This window comes from Sus scrofa, chromosome 13, assembly GCF_054392235.1.
Source record: "Sus scrofa isolate SSC_HxYL_T2T_F1_AM1 chromosome 13, Sscrofa_HxYL_maternal_Yorkshire_Landrace_v2.0, whole genome shotgun sequence".
In the NCBI taxonomy this organism is placed as follows: Eukaryota; Metazoa; Chordata; class Mammalia; order Artiodactyla; family Suidae; genus Sus; species Sus scrofa.
The window spans coordinates 155426309-155446568 of NC_139395.1; the positions used below are offsets into that span (position 1 = coordinate 155426309).

The 20260-nt window shown below is 44.7% G+C and overlaps 1 protein-coding gene across 2 annotated transcripts; it reads right to left on the reverse strand.

Annotated features, from left to right (window-relative positions):
- Positions 1-1992: 1992 nt before the first annotated feature.
- On the reverse strand, positions 1993-14486 carry ADPRH (ADP-ribosylarginine hydrolase). Of its 2 annotated transcripts, none has more exons than XM_021068215.2 (5): positions 14358-14469; positions 13287-13387; positions 11409-11734; positions 9869-10229; positions 1993-9061 (listed from the first exon to the last, which is right to left on the reverse strand). In XM_021068215.2, the coding sequence occupies exons 3-5, from the start codon at positions 11719-11721 to the stop codon at positions 8659-8661; spliced, it is 1077 nt and encodes a 358-aa protein (XP_020923874.1). In that variant the 5' UTR covers positions 11722-11734; positions 13287-13387; positions 14358-14469; the 3' UTR covers positions 1993-8658.
- Positions 14487-20260: the final 5774 nt, after the last annotated feature.

Genomic DNA, 20260 nt, shown 5'->3' on the forward strand with positions numbered 1-20260 from the left:
GTACTATAGACATACAGCTTCAGGGCATAGAGGGGTTAAGTACCTTGCGAAGATTCATGCAGAATTGGGATTCGAAGCATGACAAGCTCTGAACCACTGTACCAGGCTGTGCCAGGCCTGTCCAAGATGGGGATAAAATGATTTTGGAGGGGCCAGCCCTTGCCTCCCCTCGTGCACATGATCCCACTGCTAGGCACTGCTGCCACCAGGAAGGAGAGTGGCAACACACAGGGCACTATTGGAGGCTGTTCTGCTGTCACACACCAAGTCAGGTACAGAGTTCCAGGTCTTGAGAGAAAAGATGCCAGGAAGGGACTAGACATGCAAAAGATTTATTAGGGATAATATCTGTGAAGAATAAAAGGGGGAGCAGAAGATGGCAGAGAGAGACTTTAGACCCTGAAAAGCATGGGAGAAGGAAAGAAGATTGCACAGGAAGTGTCAGAATTCCTCAGCCAGGGCACTGGGGAAGCCTCAAGCTGAAATTTCCCCTTAAAGCAGCTAGGTCCCATGCAAATGAGCTGCATTAGCACCCCCACTCTGCTCAGTCATTAGCTGAGGGCAGCCTCAGCACAAAGACAAGAGTAGATCCAGAGGGCAGCAACTGGGACTATCAATTAGGTTTCCAACAGGAGGTGACCAATGACTGCATCCTCCTGGTCATCCCACCCTGCCAGAGCTGGCTCACCAGGCCAGTCATTCCAGTTATACTCAGGCAGAGCTCCCCGTGCAGCATCAACACACTTGACATTTAGAGCATGCCCTCCTTGTCATATTCATCATCTGGTACAGTGCTCTCCATGTGGGGTTGGAGTGGTTCTAGGCAGGCCCACCTGCTTCAGAATCATCTAGGGGCTTGGGGCAGACTGCTGGGCCCAACCCAGACATACCTAATGAGAACCTTTGCAGCTGGCCTCAGGACTATGCAGTTCCAGCAGGCTCCACAAATGACTAGACACTGCCAGAGCCACCAGTTTTCTGTTCACTCTTACCATAGCCATCTCCGTTTCACCAGTGAGGAAACCAAAGCTCACAGAGGCCAGCAGCCTGGGGAGCATTGCTTCAGGGGAACAAGAAAGTGGGGTGACATGTTTTAGAAGGTGAGGATAGAGACCTTTCTATCAGAAGACACTGAAGGAACACCAGCTTATAATCAGCGTATATGGTCCATCTCCTCCAGGGAGAATGTCAGCCTTAAGAAGGCAAAATCCTGATTTCTTTTGTGCAGTGAGGTGTCCCCAGCACCCAACACAGTGCTTGCCACACAGCCAGTGCTCCATATTTGCTAAGAGAAGGTACAGTGCATCTGGTATGGTGGGCATATTTAGTGAGGATACTGGGGTGGGGCCTGAGCCCGAGATGGTGTTTAAGTCCCCATTGTAAAGTGGAGTCAGAGGAGGGCTTTACTTTTCTAGGATCCAAGAACACAAGGAGGTAGCAAGAAACCAAGGATGTTGGGTTCAAGATCCAGTGCTTATTGCTCAAGGGTCCCTGCTGTGTGCTTGCTGCCTAGAACAGGGCCTGGTGTATAACAGGTGCTCATTAAACACCTGTTTTGAATGAAGAGAGGAGAGAAAAAGAAGGGAGAGAGGGGAAGGGAGGGGAGAGGAGGCAGTAGGCCACAATCCCTGGAATCCACAGAATCCCTTTCAGCCTTCCCTGCCTGCCTATTCCCAGCTCAGATAACCAGCTCCCTCCCTTTCCTTCAGGATCCCTAGCTGACAGTTCCATAAATGAATAAGCCTGTGTGGGGTTGGAAGGATATAAACTAACACACTAATAAAACAAATTTTAGGATATTATAATTCTGGACCGCACCAGTTTATAACTACAAAATGAGATCACATTAATTTTTGTTGTTGTTGTTGTGCCCCTGCCATGTGGAAGTTTCTGGGCCAGGGATCAAACCCATACCAGGGCAGCGACCTGAGCTGCTACAGTGACAATACTGGATCCTTAACCCACTGAGCTACAAGGGAGTCCAAAGTCACATTAATTTTTAAAGTGTGGTTTTTAATATGTATATTGTTTTTAAAATCAAGAAGTACAAAAGCATGTGGTGAAAGATAAAACTCTACACCCCCCTCCCAATGCCCCAGATCCCACAGAAGGCAGTCATTGCTAATATTTCCTTGCATGTCCTTCTAGAGGTATTCTATCCTATCCATTCCAAACTTCTCACACACTTGCTGATCCACTACACAAACCCTTTGTACCTTGCTTTTCACAGTAAACAAAATACTCTGCACCTGGCTTGTTCATTTTTTAAGGCTGCATAGAAGCCCATTAGAATGTCTCATCAAATTTTCATGCACAGCCCAAAATGGCTTAAGTCCCTATTCAACTCAATTTTCACGAAGTCTGATCTTTAGCCAGTTTCTTTTCCAACTTGAGGTGAAGACCCCAATTTTGGAGCCTCCACTCCTGATGTTCTGTATGTGCTGCATGTGTGCACATATACATACCTTCTCAGAACAAACCATATCATGTGAGCATAAGACCATCTAAATTCTTATAGAGTACTTCATGCACTTTGTGCCCCAGGTCACATAATCTTTTATTTTAAAGCCATCTATATTCTGTCTCCATTTCCCCAGGAAGAGAAGTTAATGCCTTGTTTGTCAGGACAAATGTACTGTAGGTGCCTCAAAGCCTCCAAATGTTGAGAGAAACTAAAAATTGCAGCTTTAAAATGAAAGTTTGATACTAAATTCTATGGTTTAGTTTTTGTTCCCTGAGATCTGATAACTTCAGAGTAAAAAGAGTTGTGAACCTTGAGAGCTTGTTGCTGGGTATGGAGTACTGCAGGGCAGTTCCACAAAGCTGAAGAGAGAGGAAACCTTGGGGTCGCTGTGGGTTGTGTCTTTCGAGTGATGGAAGAAACTGGCTGCAGGTGACTTGTCTGCCCATTTCACAGTTTCAGCTGGGCTCGGCTCTGCCCACTCCCACTTTGCCCTGACAACTAACTTTCCTCTTGATGTCACTTCAGTTGTGGGAAGGTGAAGAGAGGGCACGGGCTGCTACCAGCACCATCTCACTCCTGAGTTTCATTTTGGCTTTGTCTAAAGAAACACTTGCTAATTATAGCTAACAATTAGAGTGTGGTAGGACTGGAGACAAGCAGACCTGGGTTTAAACCCCAGCTCCATCTCATCCCAGCCGTATGACTTTAGACAGGTGGCAGTGTCTCAGAGACCAATTTCTTCACCTGTTAACAGGTACTGGTGAACTGCCTAATGCACAGCAAGTCCTTCTTCCTCCTCTTCTCTCTCCTTCCCCAAAGGAAAGAGTCTCACTGACTCCCTAGGTGTCACTTTTTACAAACCCTAAACCCGGGGATGAGAAAGTGATGGCAAGGCTGATCCCTCTGCCCTGTCTGGGTCCTTAATCTGATCTCATTCCTCGAGGAGCTGATCCACGGGGATGGTCGACTGTGAAATCATCAGTCTCCATGCCTTTCCCCACACCTCCAGTGGCTCTGGATATTTAAAAAAGTTGTGAACCTTGCCCTGGGGAGATGAAGATAGCAAGAGGAAATGGAGAATGCAGTGGCTGAAGAAGCTTGGAGAAGGATGGAGGAGGCCAGTGCTAATTTTGCACATTTTAAAAACATATGTATTGCTAAGACTTCCAGATAACATCTAGCAATCTTAGGTAACATAGAAAGCAAATGAAGTACCATCCTTTAGTATGTCAAAAAAATTATCACTAATCCCTGTAATGTTACTCACAACCTATTCTGTTTTTCTGTACACGTATATTAACTTGGTTAGCATAAGTTCATAATGTCCCTCAGGTTACTTTTAAATTTACTCTAACATTATGCATAAAATTAAGTTTGTTATTTTTTCCCTCTGTTCATCCTCATCCTCCCTCGTGTCTCTCTTAAACACACACACAAACACACACACACACACACACACCCCTGCCCTCAGAGTGAGAAGGCAGAGCCCAGGAGCACAGGTGTGGGTGGGTAGGCAAGAGGCGGGGATGGGTGTGGGAGCTGTTCTCTTGCGATTGCCTCTATTTTCTCAGAGAAATAGGAAGCAAAATTGCCAACTGAGAGTAAAATTTGGAAAGAAGGTTTGAGGTTTGAGAAAAAGAGTCTGACAGTCTGATCTCTTTCTGCGATGAAGAGTGAGAATTTGCAAAGCAAATGGAACAGGATTTCTAAAGAGAGATGCTCTGTCTCCAACTCCAGTTGAAGTTCTACACTGAAAACAACAAATACTAAGTCCCCAGCCTCCCACCCTGCCATGATCCCCTCCCCTCACACACACGCCTCCACCACCATGTTCTAAAGAGGCTGGAAGGAACTCGAAAGACAGACTCCAGTAGGACTTATTAAAAGGTAGCAGAACTGCTCTAGGATTCTGCCCTTCCCCACCTCCCCCAGCTGAAAATCAGCAGTTTGAAGGAAAAAATCACAAGAATCATGGTTTTGTGGGGGTTTTTCCTTCCCTTCCTGAAAGGGGAGAAAAGGCAGTGCTCACCTCACCCTCACAACAAGCTGGATGAGTAGGGACTACCAGCTGAGATTAAGGGTGACCACATGAAGGTGCCAGTGGCATCTGCTTCTGAGTTGGCTGTGTCCCGGGCAGCCTGTGTCCTATTTGAGAGGGATGGTGGAAATGCAAAAACAGCAGCAGGTGGGGAAGTCTGCACTCCTACTTTTGAATGTGACCAGGAAAGATAAGTTTCCCTTGGGATGAGTGGAGCCCTCAGAAGACAACTGGCTTAAGCCTTTCCCATGAGGGCTCCATTGATGAAGGTGGTCTCAGGGTGACACTAGAGAGGGACAGGGAACCCCCAAAGAGGGAAGTGAGGAATGAAGAAGGTGTCCAGTATGTCCTTGAGCCCAGGACTGACTGTGGTGGGGAGGAGAGCATGAAAAGTTTTAGAACTGATCAACTGGACTGAGATTGCCATCTCTGGGTGTATATCAAAAGAAATGAAAACAGGGTATCAAGGAGTAACCTATGCCCCCACATTCACTGTACCACTATTCACAATAGCCAAGATATGGAAACAACCTAAATGTCTGTCAACAGATGAATGGATAAAGTAGATGTAGTACATACATACAAAGGAATATTATTCAGCCATGAAAAAGAAGAAATCCTGCCACACAAAGCAACATTGATGGACCTTAGGGCATTGTGCTCAGCGAAATAAGACAGACAGAGAGAGCTATTACATGCTATCACTTGTATGTGTATTTTTAAAAAAATGTCAAATTCGGAGTTCCCGTCGTGGTGCAGTGGTTAACGAATCCAACTAGGAACCATGAGGTTGCAGGTTCGATCCCTGGCCTTGCTCGGTGGGTTAAGGATCTGGCGTTGCCATGAGCTGTGGTGTAGGTTGCAGACACGGCTCAGATCCCGAGTTGCTGTGGCTCTGGCATAGGCCAGTGGCTACAGCTCCGATTAGACCCTTAGCCTGGGAACCTCCATATGCCACAGGAGCGGCTCTAGAAAAAGGCAAAAAGACAAAAAAGAAAAAAAGAAAAATGTCAAATTCACAGAAACAAGAGAGTTGAAAAGTAGAAGCTGGGAGAAATAGGGAGGTGTTGGTAAAAGGGTACAACCTTTTGGCTGTGAGATGAATAAAGTCTGAGCATTTGATGTAAAACATGGTGACTATAGCTGATAACACTATACAGCATAGCTGAAATTTGCTAAAAGAGTAGAACTTGAATGTTCTTCCCAAAAAAAAGAAAAAGCAAGTGAGATGATGGATATGTTAACTAGATGAAGAGAAACCTTTCACATTGTATATGAATGTTAAATCACCACAACGTACACTTTAAATCTCTTGCAATTTAAATCTCTTGCAATTTTGTATATCATTTATACCTCAACAGAGCTGAAACTTTGAAAATTGGACTGGGATGGACTGGATGGGGTTTTTAATACCCACCCTCTCCAAAGACCAAAAATTATATGATCTGCCCAAGAGGATGCTAAGGGGCAGGAAAAGCAGTTTCAACAGAGTACGTATGAAGGCAGTAGCTAGAGAAAAAGAAAGTCATTACGTGTTTGTTTTTCACTAAATTGAGACTGTTTACCAAACAAGTTTCAAAGATAAAACAAGTCGTGCTTCACATCCCACTTGTTAAAATATTTTTCTTCCTTTTCTATACTGTAAGGTTTAAGCATCTCAGTTCTGCTGTTTGGCCAGTGCTAACAGAATTCTAATGCTCCACCTTAAAACTGCAAGCTCTCCTAACTACTGGTAAAAGAAACCCCAGAAAGACAAGGAGAATATGTTTCCTCTTCTACAGCTGCAGGAAAGCATACACTTTTTTTTTTTTTTTTTTTTTTCAGCTGTGCCTGCTGCATGTGGAAGTTCTGGGCTCAGGGACCAAACCCACACCCAACTGCACCACAGCAGCAGCAATGCTGAATTCTTAACCCACCGTGCCACACTGGAACTGCACACTATTCTGCATTATTATATCATTTTTTATTAAGTGAGAAATTGAAAAGTCACAAGTCTCCATCTTAAACTTTTCAAGAAGCTTATGTAAAAATGTACATACTGTTTACTATTATTCTAAAACTGTCCTCAAAATGTATCTACAGAAGAGTTTTCCTGTACACCTAAGTTTAAAGCATCTAAATTTAAGACGTTATCACTATGCTGTGAATTGTAAACCCCTATCCCAAGTCTGCAATTCTGATTGTCCTGCTGAAGAATCTGTTGTCCTAGCTGTAATATTTAAAACATGTTTGTTTTCTCAACTATACAAATACATGAGAGTTTTCTGGGGCCAGAAAAAGAGCTTTGGAATTTTCTTCTCCCTTTATGTATAAAAGAATGATAAATCCCATGCCTTTGCTAGAGTCTTGCTTCAAATACAGAGAGCTTTGTCTCATTTTTATGTGTAAAAGAATGATAAATCCCATGCCTTTGCTAGTCTTGCTTCAAATACAGAGTTGAGAGTTTTGTCTCCTTTTAGTCAGCAAAGACCTTATTAAAGCATCAAACCCTCCATCTCTCACAGCCTGGCAGAGGTCCTTCCTAGAGGGTGTCTGAAACAGATGTGGCACTGCATGATGAAAGCATTCACATCAACACAACTTGATAAACTTCCAAAGTAAATACTGAATGTCTCTAATAGGCTAGACAGGGATGCTAAAGAGATAAGACACAACCCCTCACAAGTAGCCGGAGATTGTTCCAGAAGGCACAACAGGATCAGTGTGGTGACAGGACTAAGACAGAAGGCTGTGGATAAAGTGAGGAGAAAGGGCCACGTGCATGAACAGTCAGAGTAGGTTTCACCTAGGAGGTGCTCCCTGAGTTGGAACTTGAAGGATGAGTAAGAATTTACCAGATGTAAAAAGAGAGGGAAGAGCACTAAGAAATAAAGGGGATGAGTATGCACTGGAACGTGATGAGAAGTGTAGCATGCTCAATTTGTTATTTGTAAAGAGCACTCAGGAAGGTGATGAGGAAGGCAAGACTGGAATTAGAGGCACCAGATAGGAGGCTAATAAATAAACAACATGCTTTTATGTAGGTTCTGTCTAGAGGAGAGTAAAGACAAACAAATAGGTAACAACAAAACTGACATCATGTCAAGTGCCATGCCCAGGAAACTACAGTGTGCAGCTAGGAACAACAGCTCCCCAGACTTGAGAGCAACTTGGATTGTAGAAATCCAGCTGAAAGATACTTACTGCAATGAAGCAAAAGAGGCAGTAGATTTGAAGGATATTTAAGAGATAGAACCATCTAGCAGATGCTGTTGGGACCTCACATATACCCTTCACTGTTCCCATGCACCACACAGCTTGGCACTGCAAGCACCTTTGCATTTTTTTTTTTTTTTTTTTTTTTTTTTTCTGCCATGCCGGCAGGTGGAAATTCCTGGGCCGAGGATCAAACCCTTGCCACAGCAGCAGCCCAAGCTGCTGCAGCAACAAGACTGGATGCTTCACTCACTGAGCCAAAAGGAATTCCCTCTGCATATTTACCTGAAGACACCCAAATGTGGTGCACAACAGGCAGGCCAGGAAGCACCAAGGAGTTAGCATCCCAGGAGTGGTCCTCCATCAACATCAGATGGCAGCTGGTGGATAAACATCCCAGGTTTGCTTGCCGCTCAGGGGGGACAACTCTGAGTGCCTTATGCAGAGAACCCAGAAGGACTGAGTCCCAACTGCCCACAGTGGTAACCCGCTCATTAATGCACCTTGCCCTGACTCCACTCCCTTCCCTGACTCAATTCCCCATTCTCCTAATAGCGGTTCCTGGAATCACCTCCCAAATAAACTACCTGCACTCAAATCCTTGTCTCAGAGTCCACTTTTGGAAATCCAATATGAAACAAAAAGAAAAAACCTAGGGAAAGATTAGATGGTGAAAATGAAGCCTCAAATATGAGGCTACAAGAGTTCTAATTTGGGATACACTGACCCCATCAACTGAAATAAAGACTCTTCAGGATAGGAAGAGGGAAAGATTCCGGGCAATGGGGAAGGACAGGATAAGTTTGGAAAGACTGAGCTTCAGGTACCCAAGGGACTGTTATCTCAAAATTCCCTGAGTACAAGGTTAACACTCTTGACTTCTTTGAAAAAAGTGAAACTGAGCATAAAAGGGACTACACAAGAGTAGAAACCACCAGAAACACTTCTCCCTAAAGGGTAATTACAGTTCTTCCTTTGATCTAAGAGAAAACAAAGCCCTAGCTGTCTCTTCCAGCCGATTTCTGTATTCTAGCTTCTCATAGTTGGCAGGACTCACTCCTTTAAAACCGTACATCACTCCCCACCAGCAGCCAGCAATGGCAGCTGTCGAATCACTGTCTCCACCGTGAAAAAAGGCTCGGTGGGCAAGCTCCTTCCAGGAGTCTCCTGCAGCCAGGATGGCATCATAGGCAATCATGGGGGCATCATGTCCACTACTGCCACCCCAGCCAGAGTAGCTCACGGAGGTGTAGAACTGATCCCTCTCCTTGACATCAAAGGGCTTCGGGAAGGTAGGGGCTGATTTGCCATCCCAAATCCCTCTGAGTTTTAGGTACTTTTCCCATTGGTCTTGGAAGTAAGACCTGTAGAAAGAAAAGAAACCTTCACTCAATTGAAAAAATAAAGTCAAAAGCCATAGATAGGTGAATGGGGAAAATCCCAAGATGATGTCAACTTTATTTGTTTAATCTGTCATTATATATTTTATTTTACTATTTATTTTGTATTATTTTCTTAACAGAAATTGTACATATTTAAGGTGTACAACATGACGACTTGATGTACATGGTAAAATAATCACTACTATCAACCTAATTAACACATCATCTCCTTATATAGTTACTTTTTTTTTTTTTTTTTTTAAGAGGGAACTTTGGAACATCATGACCGTGTGTGATTTCAGCAGAAAGTCTCTGGACCTTTTTATTCTAAGAAAGGCAACGTGAAGTGAGCTCATAAAAAGGGGAAGATGTGGCCTTACCACTTATTAATTAGCTGGTGGAAAAACCTATCTTGCGGGCATTTTAACCTTCAATACTATTTGTGTGTCAAGACAACACTGGAAAAAACATGTTCTAGGAAATAAGCAAGAAAGTTCATCTCAGCAATGAACAGCCACAAAAACCATAAAGAGTTGGAATACAGAACAGGATCCCTATACATGAGGGAAGCAGTGAAGCTGCCCTGCTGAGGTCTTTACTTGGCTACTTGGTGGCCACCTCTGCTGGGACTGTACTTGAAATCCCTAGCAGGCGGGTGGGGAGGGGGCAGGGTGCAGTGGATGGTGAGAGCAACCACGATGCTTACTATGTTCTATGTGTTTTAGGAAACACGTGCATGTCTGTATGCACACAGATTCATCCTTTTCCAGCAGGCATCTACCAACTTACCAGTGTTGAAGATTCTGCTCCACAAAGTAGCCTGATTGGACAATGTACTTTTTAGCTTCTGGCAGCACCTCCATCAGTCCTTTTCCCCACTGCCGGGGTGGCTTGCCATTCACAGCATAGGCTGTAAAAAGAGCAGACACAAGGGCTCCCAGGTAGCCTGTGGGGTGGTGGTGGGTCATCCGGCCGCTCTCGATGCTCACCTGGATCAGGGTGTCCAGCTGGCTGTGGTGAGGGAACCGGAGGCCGATGCACATAGCCCGCATGGCAGCCCCACAGCCGCCCTCATGGCTGTTAAAGGGAATCCTCCAGCCATTGGGTTTGTCTGGCTCCAGCAGCATGGCGTTCTGCACGGATGCACCCCCTGGGGAGAGGCAGATCTGATCTGAGGTCAATGTAACCAAAGCAAAGGCCCCGCAGCAGGAGGAGAAAACCAAGTCAGCTCCAACTTTCCTTGATGGAAGGGGAAAGCCAAAAAGTATGATAATGAATATCCCCAAACTCGAAACCCCAGGCCAACGCTGTGCCTGACTTACAGCAGAGTACTTATACTAGAGACCCTGGGGGTGTGGTGGGGAGCTTTTCATCAGGAGGTGTTATGAGCTGACCTGTGTTCCCCAAAATCCGTATGTTGAAGCCCTAACCTCCAGTACTTCAGAATGCAACTGTGTGTGGAGACAAGGCTTTCACAAAGGGGATGAAGTTAAAAAGGATAATGTTAGGGTGGGCCCTAATTCAGTCTGATCAGTGTCCTAATAAAAGGAGGAAATTTGGTCACACAAAGAGACACCAGGAATGCGTGCTGTGAGGGGACACAGTTTGCAAGCCAAAGAGAAAGGCCTCCTTCAGAAGAAATCAAACTGACACCTTGATCTCAGACTTCTAGCTTCCAAAACAGTGAGAAAAAAAATGTCTGTTGTTTAAGCCACCCAGTCTGTGGTATTTTTATGGCAGTTCAAGCTAACTGACAGGAGGAGCTAGAGAAAAGGTGATTCACACCAGCTGGTGGCCCCAGTGGCTGTAACAAGTTCCCAAAGTGAACAGGAACCACTTGTGAGCAGAATTTGAACCAGAAAAGGAGTCTCTACAAGATCTTTTCTATTCTTCTTTAAAAAGAAATTTTTTTTCTTTATACTTGTTTACTACAGAAAACTTAGAAACTACAAATAAGTAAAAGGAAAATAAACTATAAAAACTCCCATTACCCAGATACTTACTAACATCTTTGTGTATGACCTTCCAGACCTCGCCCAACAGAGATACACATCTATACTTTTAATATAGGTTCACAAGATACATTGTGACCTACTTTTTTTTTAATTTGTATCTTTCCATATCAGTAAATATTTATCTGCATAATTTTAAGTGGCTGCGGATGTGTCATCATAAATAAATAAATTACAGAAAATTAGGTTGTTTGTTTTTACTACAATGATAAAAACTAATGTCTCCTTGATTTTTAAATCTCAATCAACATTTTTAATGACTTTCTTGGGCCTGTTTTATTCTCCACTTGCCCAGGGCCTCTACTGGCTGCTCTCACCTGGTGCCCGGCCGTCCATGTCTCCCATGCAATCTTGGTAGTGCCTAGCAAGGAGGGAATACAGGCGAGCCCAGTCCAAGCCTGGGCCAGCTTCCAGGAGGGCTTCTGCCGTGGCCAGGTGCATCACCGTGTCATCGCTGACTCTCCACCTCTCCACGTCTATGGCATCCAAGCCGCCAAGCTGGGCCAGCTGCTTGTGAATCTTTTCCCCATCCCGAAGGAACTCCCACTTCCCGTTGAAGTACCCCAAGGCATCTCCAGCTGCACTCAGCACCATGGCAGCCACATACCTCTCGATCAGTCTGCCACACATGGTGAGGCTATCTCTGGGGGAAAATTAAGACACACAGAATGAGGAGGAAAAAAAAAATCACAGCCCTATCTGCATTTTATTATGCACTCACTCTCTGTAGGCACAGTACCGAGGTCATCTCATTCAACCCTCACAAATCCTCTATGAGGCCCATTTTACAGAGGAGTAAACTGAGGTAACCCAGTATCAGAAATCTTAAATCATAGAGCCAATGAGTGGCAGGGCTGGGATTTCAGCTTAGGTCCATTTGACTCTACAGTCCACAGTTTTGGGAGTTCCTATTGTGGCTCAGTAGTTAATGAATCCAACTAGGAACCATGAGGTTGTGGGTTCGATCCCTGGCTTTGCTTAGTGGGTTAAGGATTTTGGCGTTGCCATGAGCAGTAGTGTAGGTTGCAGATGAGGTTTGGATCCCCATGTTGCTGTGGCTCTGGCGTAGGCCGGTGGCTACAGCTCCAATTAGACCCCTAGCCTGGGAACCTCCATATGCTGTGGGAGGGCCCTAGAAATGGCAAAAGACAAAAAAAAAAAAAAAAAAAAAAAAAAAAAAGTCCACAGTTTTAACCATGACTCCATCTTTGCCTCTCCATGAGTGGCAAGCGCATTAAATTCTGCAGGTCAAACCAAACTTGCCATTTTCTCTTTTGCTTTGAATTTGGTCTTGGAAGTGCATTCCTCCTTTACTTATATGATAACACTTTCCATTGGTGTCACGATGCACTGTTGGAAAAGCACCTGCATGTTCTCTGTCTTATCAGTAAGGCCAGAATTACGGTATGGGTTTCACAGATAAGAATTGAAGCTCAGAAAGGGTAAATCCACACAAGCAGGGCATGGAGGCACTGGGACCCAAGTCTTCTGATTCTGGGCCACTCCACCTCAGCACAGACCTACTTATCTTTAGCAAACTCTCTGTGCCTCACCCTCCACATCTTTGAAGTGATGGCAAAAATAGTGACAACCTTGTGGGTTTGTTGTGAAGAGAAAATGAATTGATTTTTATAAAGCACTTAGAACAGTGCTTAGTACATGGAATGCAGTATTTTTATTTTTCATACACAACCAGAGGAAATGATTTTTATTTTCAAAATATTTTGTCCATTCCCATTGCATGTGGAAGTTTTGGGGCCAGGGACTGAACCCTCGCCACAGCAGTGACCCAAGCCACGGCAGTGAACATGCTGGTTCCTTAACCCACTGAGCCACAGAGAACTCCTAGAGGAAATTATTTTTCTGCTACTCGAACTAGAATATTTTCTCCCAACAACCTTCCTTTGAACGACAATATTTGAATTTTGTTTTCCTTCTAAATGATTGACTTCTAGAGTCTTGGGTCTCAGCTAACACTCCCTCCATGAATCTAAGTCCCAATAAAGTGCCATTTTCCATGCATTTCCAGTTCCCCATTGTGCTCTATTTCCTGTAGCACCCAGTCTGGAAGCCCTTCACCATCTGCCCCCACTCTACCATCCACACCATTTGCACAGGCCAAGCAAACACTTTTTTAAAGACTGGTGGACTAGTTCATCCTCCCCTCAGCTCAAGCTCTTTTCCCCTCCTCTTACCTAAAGCCTATTTACTCAGGGTTAAGTTCAAGTTCTTAGGCTTCCAGGAGTCCTTCTCCAGGTGCACTGCCGTGGGCCAGGGCATGAAGGCTGGCAAGCAACTGAGAAGAGTGAAAGATGAAGACAGACTGAGCGGACCATTACCGAGTTACTGATCATGCTTAACTTCTTGGCTCACAGAAGTTATTTGTAAAACATTACATATTTTATTGTTTATAAATGATGGCTAGAATCTGGAGTTCTGGGCTAACAGTCTCGGCTCTGCCCAGAATCAGGTGTGTGATTGTATAGCAGCCACCCATCCTGGATTAGATTTTCTCACCGGTAAACTGGATTGTGGGGGAGGAGGAGCGCTATAGATGCAGCCTGGGCTCCTGTCCAGCGTTGCGAGCTTCAGAGACCAAGCTTAGCTGGTTTAGGAAGACCAGCTTTTAACCCCCTGTACCCTCTCTACCAAAGCCCTCAACTTCCTTTTCGTGAGTTGCCAGCAGGGCTGGGGACGATGACCATGTATTTCTTTCTGAAGGAAATTTTCCTCTAGCTTTTACGTACTGCTCTGGCCTCCCGCTCTCAGGATGCTGTTATTCTTTAAACTCCTCTAACTTTTAGTTTACAGTCTCATCCCCGAACTACAAGTTCAAAACTGCGGTCTGGGCAGCAGCTTCCGGACAGTCCGCAGCTTTTTTGAGGGGTGGGGTGCCTGGGAGTGGGAGACACGCCCGGCCCCTACAGGAGGTGGAGGTGGCTCCCCGGCTACCGCGGGGGACGAGCGCACATGAGGGAGGCGGACGGGTGTAACGGGTCGCCGGGGGCGCGGGGACCTGGCGAGAAGGGTGGGGAGCGGGGAGGACCGGGTCGCAGCGAGAAGAAGAGCGCGCAGGCGCTGGGGCTGCCGGCGGGGAGGGTACCTGGCGGCCTTGGTAAGAGCAGGGAGCTCGGGCCCGGGCGCCCGGAGGTCACGGCGCGGGGAGGGCCCCGCCCCGAGCCGAGCCGAGCCGAGCCGAGCCGAGCGTGGGGAATCCGGGTGGAGCGCGCCGCCGAGTTCGGGGACCGCGCTCGGGTTCGGCTGACCTGGGCCAGTTTCCGGCGCTTGCAGCTGCGCCGGGCTCGGCTTGAGCGAGTCGCGGGGGCCCCTAGCGCCGGGTCAGGGCGGCGAGACCTGCGCCTCCCACCCCCTTCGGCTTCCGAGGCACCGCGAAATGGCGGGGCTCCGGCCCCCGCTCTCGTGAGACTGTTGGGCACTCTCGTGTGACCTCGGGTGGAGGCCTCAGCCTCTGCTGGCATCGCGCCGCTGGGAAGACGTTACCTCGCGGCGCCTTTGTCACGCTTCTGGGTCTCGCACCCTTAAATTGGGACAATAATAGTACCTGTCTCTTAGGGTGGTGGTTAGGGTTGAATTAAGTAATTTTAACTCTGTCGTTTATTTGGTAGCAGAATAGGACTTTTTCATTCTGATAGTAAATAAAAGCAAAGAAAAAAGTATTTTGTCTGAATAAATTAATGTCACCTTAAAAGAATCACCATATGTAGAAATTCTATGGCCTTCCCCATAATTTTAGTTTGCTATGCTGTATCTTTTTCGCTGCAGACATTAAATACCTGCTGTGTACCAGATGGATGCTAGGCCCTGACAGAACCCTGCCTTCATGGAGTAGACCCAGCCAAATGATCTCATTTTAGGCTGTTGACTTACGGTTTTTGTTCTTAAATAAAAAAATTTTTATGATAAAAATAATGCACACTTCCAGCAGAAAAGCTGTGAAAACTTATAAGAATATCTCATAAAAAATACCCTCATGGGTTCACAAAATAAATGTTCCTGGATTTCTTTGAAGAGTTGTTTTCCAAAGCAGAAAATTAGAATAACCTCAGAATGTTTACAGGGGAGAATGAGATTTCTTCTCCTAAGTTATGGCATAATTACGGAACTTTTCAAAAAAGGTAGACATTTAAATCAATAGGCTTTGGATAAATAATCAGGCTTACAAGGGAAAAGTTTGAAAACATTTCATTAAGTAAAAAAAAAAAATCAAGTTTTAGAATGAAGAATATATTTATGTGAAAAAAACTCTGTGCGTGTGTGTAAATTGACAAAGGATACACAGCCAATTGTTAATAACAGTTATGATTACCTTTCAGGGAGAGTTTGCAGGGAATAGGGAGAGAAATAAGGGGAAACATAATCTTTCACAGTAAGAATTTTTATGTTATGTGTAGAAAGAAATTTTAGAAGAAATAGAAACCACCCACATTACACCACTCCCACTGTAAATACTTAGTCTTTATATTATGCACATTTTAAAAAAATCAGATCATTTCGTATATACAATTTTAGATCCTTTTTAACCACTGAGCTTTCACATTGTAAGCATTTCACTCCGTCATTTGTAATAGTATTATTACTATAATTGAATCCAAATGTTCAGATAAGGTAATGCCTCTAGGATTAATTCCCTTTCACACTGATACAAAGAAATATGAGACCTGATATTCAGTTCACCTCCAACTACACCATGGCCAAGGCTGGTTCAAAAGAAGGAAACAGAAGCAGAGATAATCAAAAAAACAGGGGACTAAACAAATCTTTGCCACTCCATGTGGCAAAGGTGCAATACCACGCCTAGTTAAATCATGAGAGCTAAAATTAAAAAAAAAAAAAAAAAAAAAAGAGTGCTAACAGGAAACGGTTAATAGATAGGGCCCCTTGAACTCTGCAGCAGACATAAAATAACAAAAAGTTTCAAAGGGAAACATACTACAGGATAGGACCTCAATACACATTTGTTAAAATGAATTAAAGTGGGTAAAAAACGAAGTAGAGGCTCTTTAGAAAAAAACAGGAGAAAGCTAGTCCAGGGAAATAGGAAGCCAAAAGCAGCTGTTCACATAGCCTGTATCATCAACTCAATTCAGCAGACTTAATTTTATGTATCAACTTGGCTAGGAAATAGTACCCAGGGAGTTGATCAAACGTTTTTCTAGATGTTTCTGTGAAGGTATTTTTAAGATGAGTTTAACAATGAAATCAGTGGACATGGAGCCAGCTGTTTATCTTCCACAAGGTAGGCAGGCCTTACCAATTCAGTTGAAGGCCTTAATAGAAAAAAAAAAGGCTCTCACCTAAGGAAGAAGGAATTCTGCTAGCAGACTGTCTTCACACGGAGCTGCAACACCAGCTCTTAACCTGGGCTGGCCTACCCTGCAGATTTTGGACTTGCCAACCTTCACAATCACATGAGCCAATTCCTCAAAATAAATCTCTGTCTCCCCATATATGTGTTGGTTTTGTTTCTCTGGAGAACCCTGACTAATATGGCATATAAAATGTAATAGGTACTTTGCTAGGTGCTCCCTGCAGTTACATAAGTAAGGCAAGAATCACACAAATAGAGGCGACTTCCTAGAGTATGCTGACATTAGGCCATGAGCACCATGACAAAGAGAATGTTCAAGGTACAATGTTGGCAAATATGAGAAAGATACAATCAGCTTAGAATGTTCAGAGAAGGCATTCAGGGAAAATTATACCTGGACTAATTTTTAAAGAATAAATAAGAAGGCAAACTAAATCCAGAAGCCCAGAAATAACCCAAACAGCTAGCACACAGGAGAAGCAAAGATTGAAAGGGAAAAAAAAAAGGTAAAAGTAAAGATGCAAGTTCAGATTGAGACTTCCTCCCCAATGCTACACGATTGCTTAGCCGCAGCCGCGTCTTAGTCATGAGGCATGAGCTATTTTCCAGTCGAGTCTGCTCACTGGATTAGGAAAGTGGCCACGGTCTTAAGCTTTCTCCTTTCCGTCTTACCCAATTATTTTCAAATTCATCATCTGTGAGACGGAGTACCAGATTTGCATGATGAAAATCAAGTATCCTCCTAAAGGATTTTAAAGAAAGCTAAGGACTTGAAGACCAGCTTGTCAAAGAAAATAGGCTCTCTGGCCACTAGTCCCAAAGTACTTTTTAAAAACAGAATTCATGTATACATAAGAATGAGGTTTAAATCATAAAGTGTCAGCATCATGTATGTGTAACTGGGTCACCATGCTGTACAGTAGAAAAAAATATATATAAAGAAATTTAAAAAATAAATAAAATGTCAGCATCAGAAGGGGTGTTCGTACAACCTGTCACTTTATAGTGAGGAAACTGAGGCCCAGTGAAGTGAAGAGTTCCTCAGGGTCACACAGCAGAGAGAAACAGCCTGGAACTCATCATCTCTGGACTCTCTGTCCAGGACTCTTCCATTCTCTGTGTTTCCATTTACACAAACTTTGAAATGATATGGTAGACTAAACACTGATTTCATTAATGCTCTGAACCTCCTGAACCTGATTTTTAAACTATCTCATGCTCCTTCCAAAAGAGGCCTCCACTTGATGACAGTGTAAAAACTGTATGTAGAGAAAAATCTAAGATAGGTGCTGTAATTCTAACACGCAGGCAGTAATCGAAAATGGCAGAAGGTGGGGATGGGGACCCTGAATGGAGAGATGCAAAAGAGATAGGCGGACATAAATTGGTGTTTAAAAAGCCAGTAGTGGCTGTTATCCTTCTAAGCAGAACAGAAAGAGATGTGGGGGAAGTCCATGTTCCTGTCTGCTGTCTTCCCCCTTGCCTCCGAGGGCTGCAGCTTTTTGCTTCTATAAGTTGTGATTTCCCAACCTTTGGTCTGGAGATCCATGTAGATTTTGAAACCTTCTTTGGTACATTTTCTACTAAATGGCCTCCACTGCTCTGCTGCTCCTAGTCCTGCTGGGATTTCCCACAGGGAGGGACGCTCAGCTGGCCAGCCCAGCCCCCACGCTCCTCTTCCCAGGTTGGCGATTATTGACCTTTGCTGCTCCTCGCCACTGGCACATCCTAAAGGACTTCACTGCCCACTAAGGCTGTCTCTCAATGGGTGAAAACACAGCTTCCAGGAAATGGAAAGTAACTGTTCTTTACACGAAAAACCTGGGTGGCTTTGCTTAAGTCCCTACCTGCCACCCTAGCCTCTGTTCCACAACTCCATCAGGGTTGGCCTAGGCTTACTTTCCCGAATCTGCTCTCCTTTTGGTTTCCAGAAGAATCCTTGAGGCTGCTGGTAAAGAAAAACTTGGGCTCTGAATTTTTTAGCCCTCTCCTCTGAGGAGGTGTCATTCCCCTTGCCCTTGGTCTCTGGTGTTCATTCCTAAAATTGCTCTTTGGAGAGAACTGAAGTTTGGGGGTGGGGAATCTGAAAGAGTAAAAGTGAAATCAAGACTCACAAAGGAAGCCGGTTTAGACAGGTTTTTAGTGGTGACAGCCTCTGGGAAGTCCCTCAGCCTTCCCCTGTGGACACCAGAGAAATCAGGTCTAGGATTGGCAGGGACTCAGTGGAAGGGTGTTGTTAAGGCTCTTCATTTCATTAGACTCTGCTCTTCATGGGGCTGTCCAAGCTTGAGCTACAAATGGCCAGATTTCTTCTCATATTCAAATAGCCGCTTTCTGTGCAAGGTGTGCTTGAAATATTGGCCTTTCTGGGAAGAGTTGATGAGAGATAAGTTCCCCTTTACCACTCAGCCCATGCAATTTCTCCTAAAAATTTCTCTTTTTTGTGCATTAACTTAGACTACTCCCCTTCCCAAATCCCTCCTTTTTTTTTTTAGTCGGGAGACCATGACCTTTTGTTAAAGATTGCTTTCCCCCTATATTACTTTGTCAATAAGAAACAAAGAGTGGCTATCTACTATACTTTTCAGGAAAATATGCAAGAAGGAAGAAAGAGAAGAGGGAGGGAAAGGGGAGGAGGAAGAGGAAGAAGAAAGATGGAGGAGGGTGAAGGAAACTGGTTATTTTGTCTTGGGGCGGCTAAATAGTTTAGTGTCTTTAATCAGTGAACAGCCTACTGTTCAGTGTTTAAGGGCTGTTCACTTGACTTTTTTTGTTTGTTTGTTTTTTGTCTTTTTAGGGCTGTAATCGCCACATATGGGAGTTCCCAGGCTAGAGGTCAAATTGGAGCTGTAGCTGCCGACCTACACCACAGCCACAGCCATGCCAGATCCAAGCCACATCTGCAGTCTACCCCACAGCTCATAGAAATACCAGATCCTTAACCCCACGAAGGAGGCCAGGGATCAAACCTTCGTCCTCACGGATCCCAGTCAGGTTCTTTTTTTTTTTTTTTTTTTTTTTTTTTTGTCTTTTTGCCATTTCTTGGGCTGCTCCTGCGGCATATGGGAGGTTCCCAGGCTAGGGGTCAAATCGGAGCTGTAACCACCAGCCTATGCCAGGGCCACAGCAACTCGGGATCCGAGCCGCGTCTGCGACCTACACCACAGCTCATGGCAACGTCGGATCGTTAACCCACTGAGCAAGGCCAGGGATTGAACCCGCAACCTCATGGTTCCTAGTCGGATTCGCTAACCACTGCGCCACGACAGGAACTCCCCCAGTCAGGTTCTTTAACCACTGAGCCATGATGGGAACTCTTTGTTCACTTGACTGTTCAGCTTTCATTTATTTAAGCTTGATTTCATGAAAGCTGCAGAGTCCCATTATGAATGCACCAAAATCATCCCTCGCTCCTCCTCTACTGCCTGATGGCTGACCTTCTACTATATTTCTCAGGGAAATGAAATAGAATACTGAAGAAAGGGTGATATTTGTAACTCTGCCAGCAGCTCTGATGCACAATGTGGGTAGGGGGATAGAAGCCAATGTCTGTGGTGACTCTTTTTCTTTTCTTTTAGAGCCACCCCTGCGGCGTATGGAAGTTCCCAGGCTAGGGGTGGAATTGGAGCTACAGCTGCTGGTCTATGCCACAGTCACAGCAACACCAGATCCAAACCTCGTCTGCCACCTACACCACAGCTCACAGCAACACTGAATCTTTAACCCACTGAGTGAGGTCAGGGATCCAATTGCATCCTCATGGATACGAGTCAGGTTTGCAACCTGATGAGCCACAATGGGAACTCCTCTGAGGACTCTTAACCCCTAGAAAATCCTAGA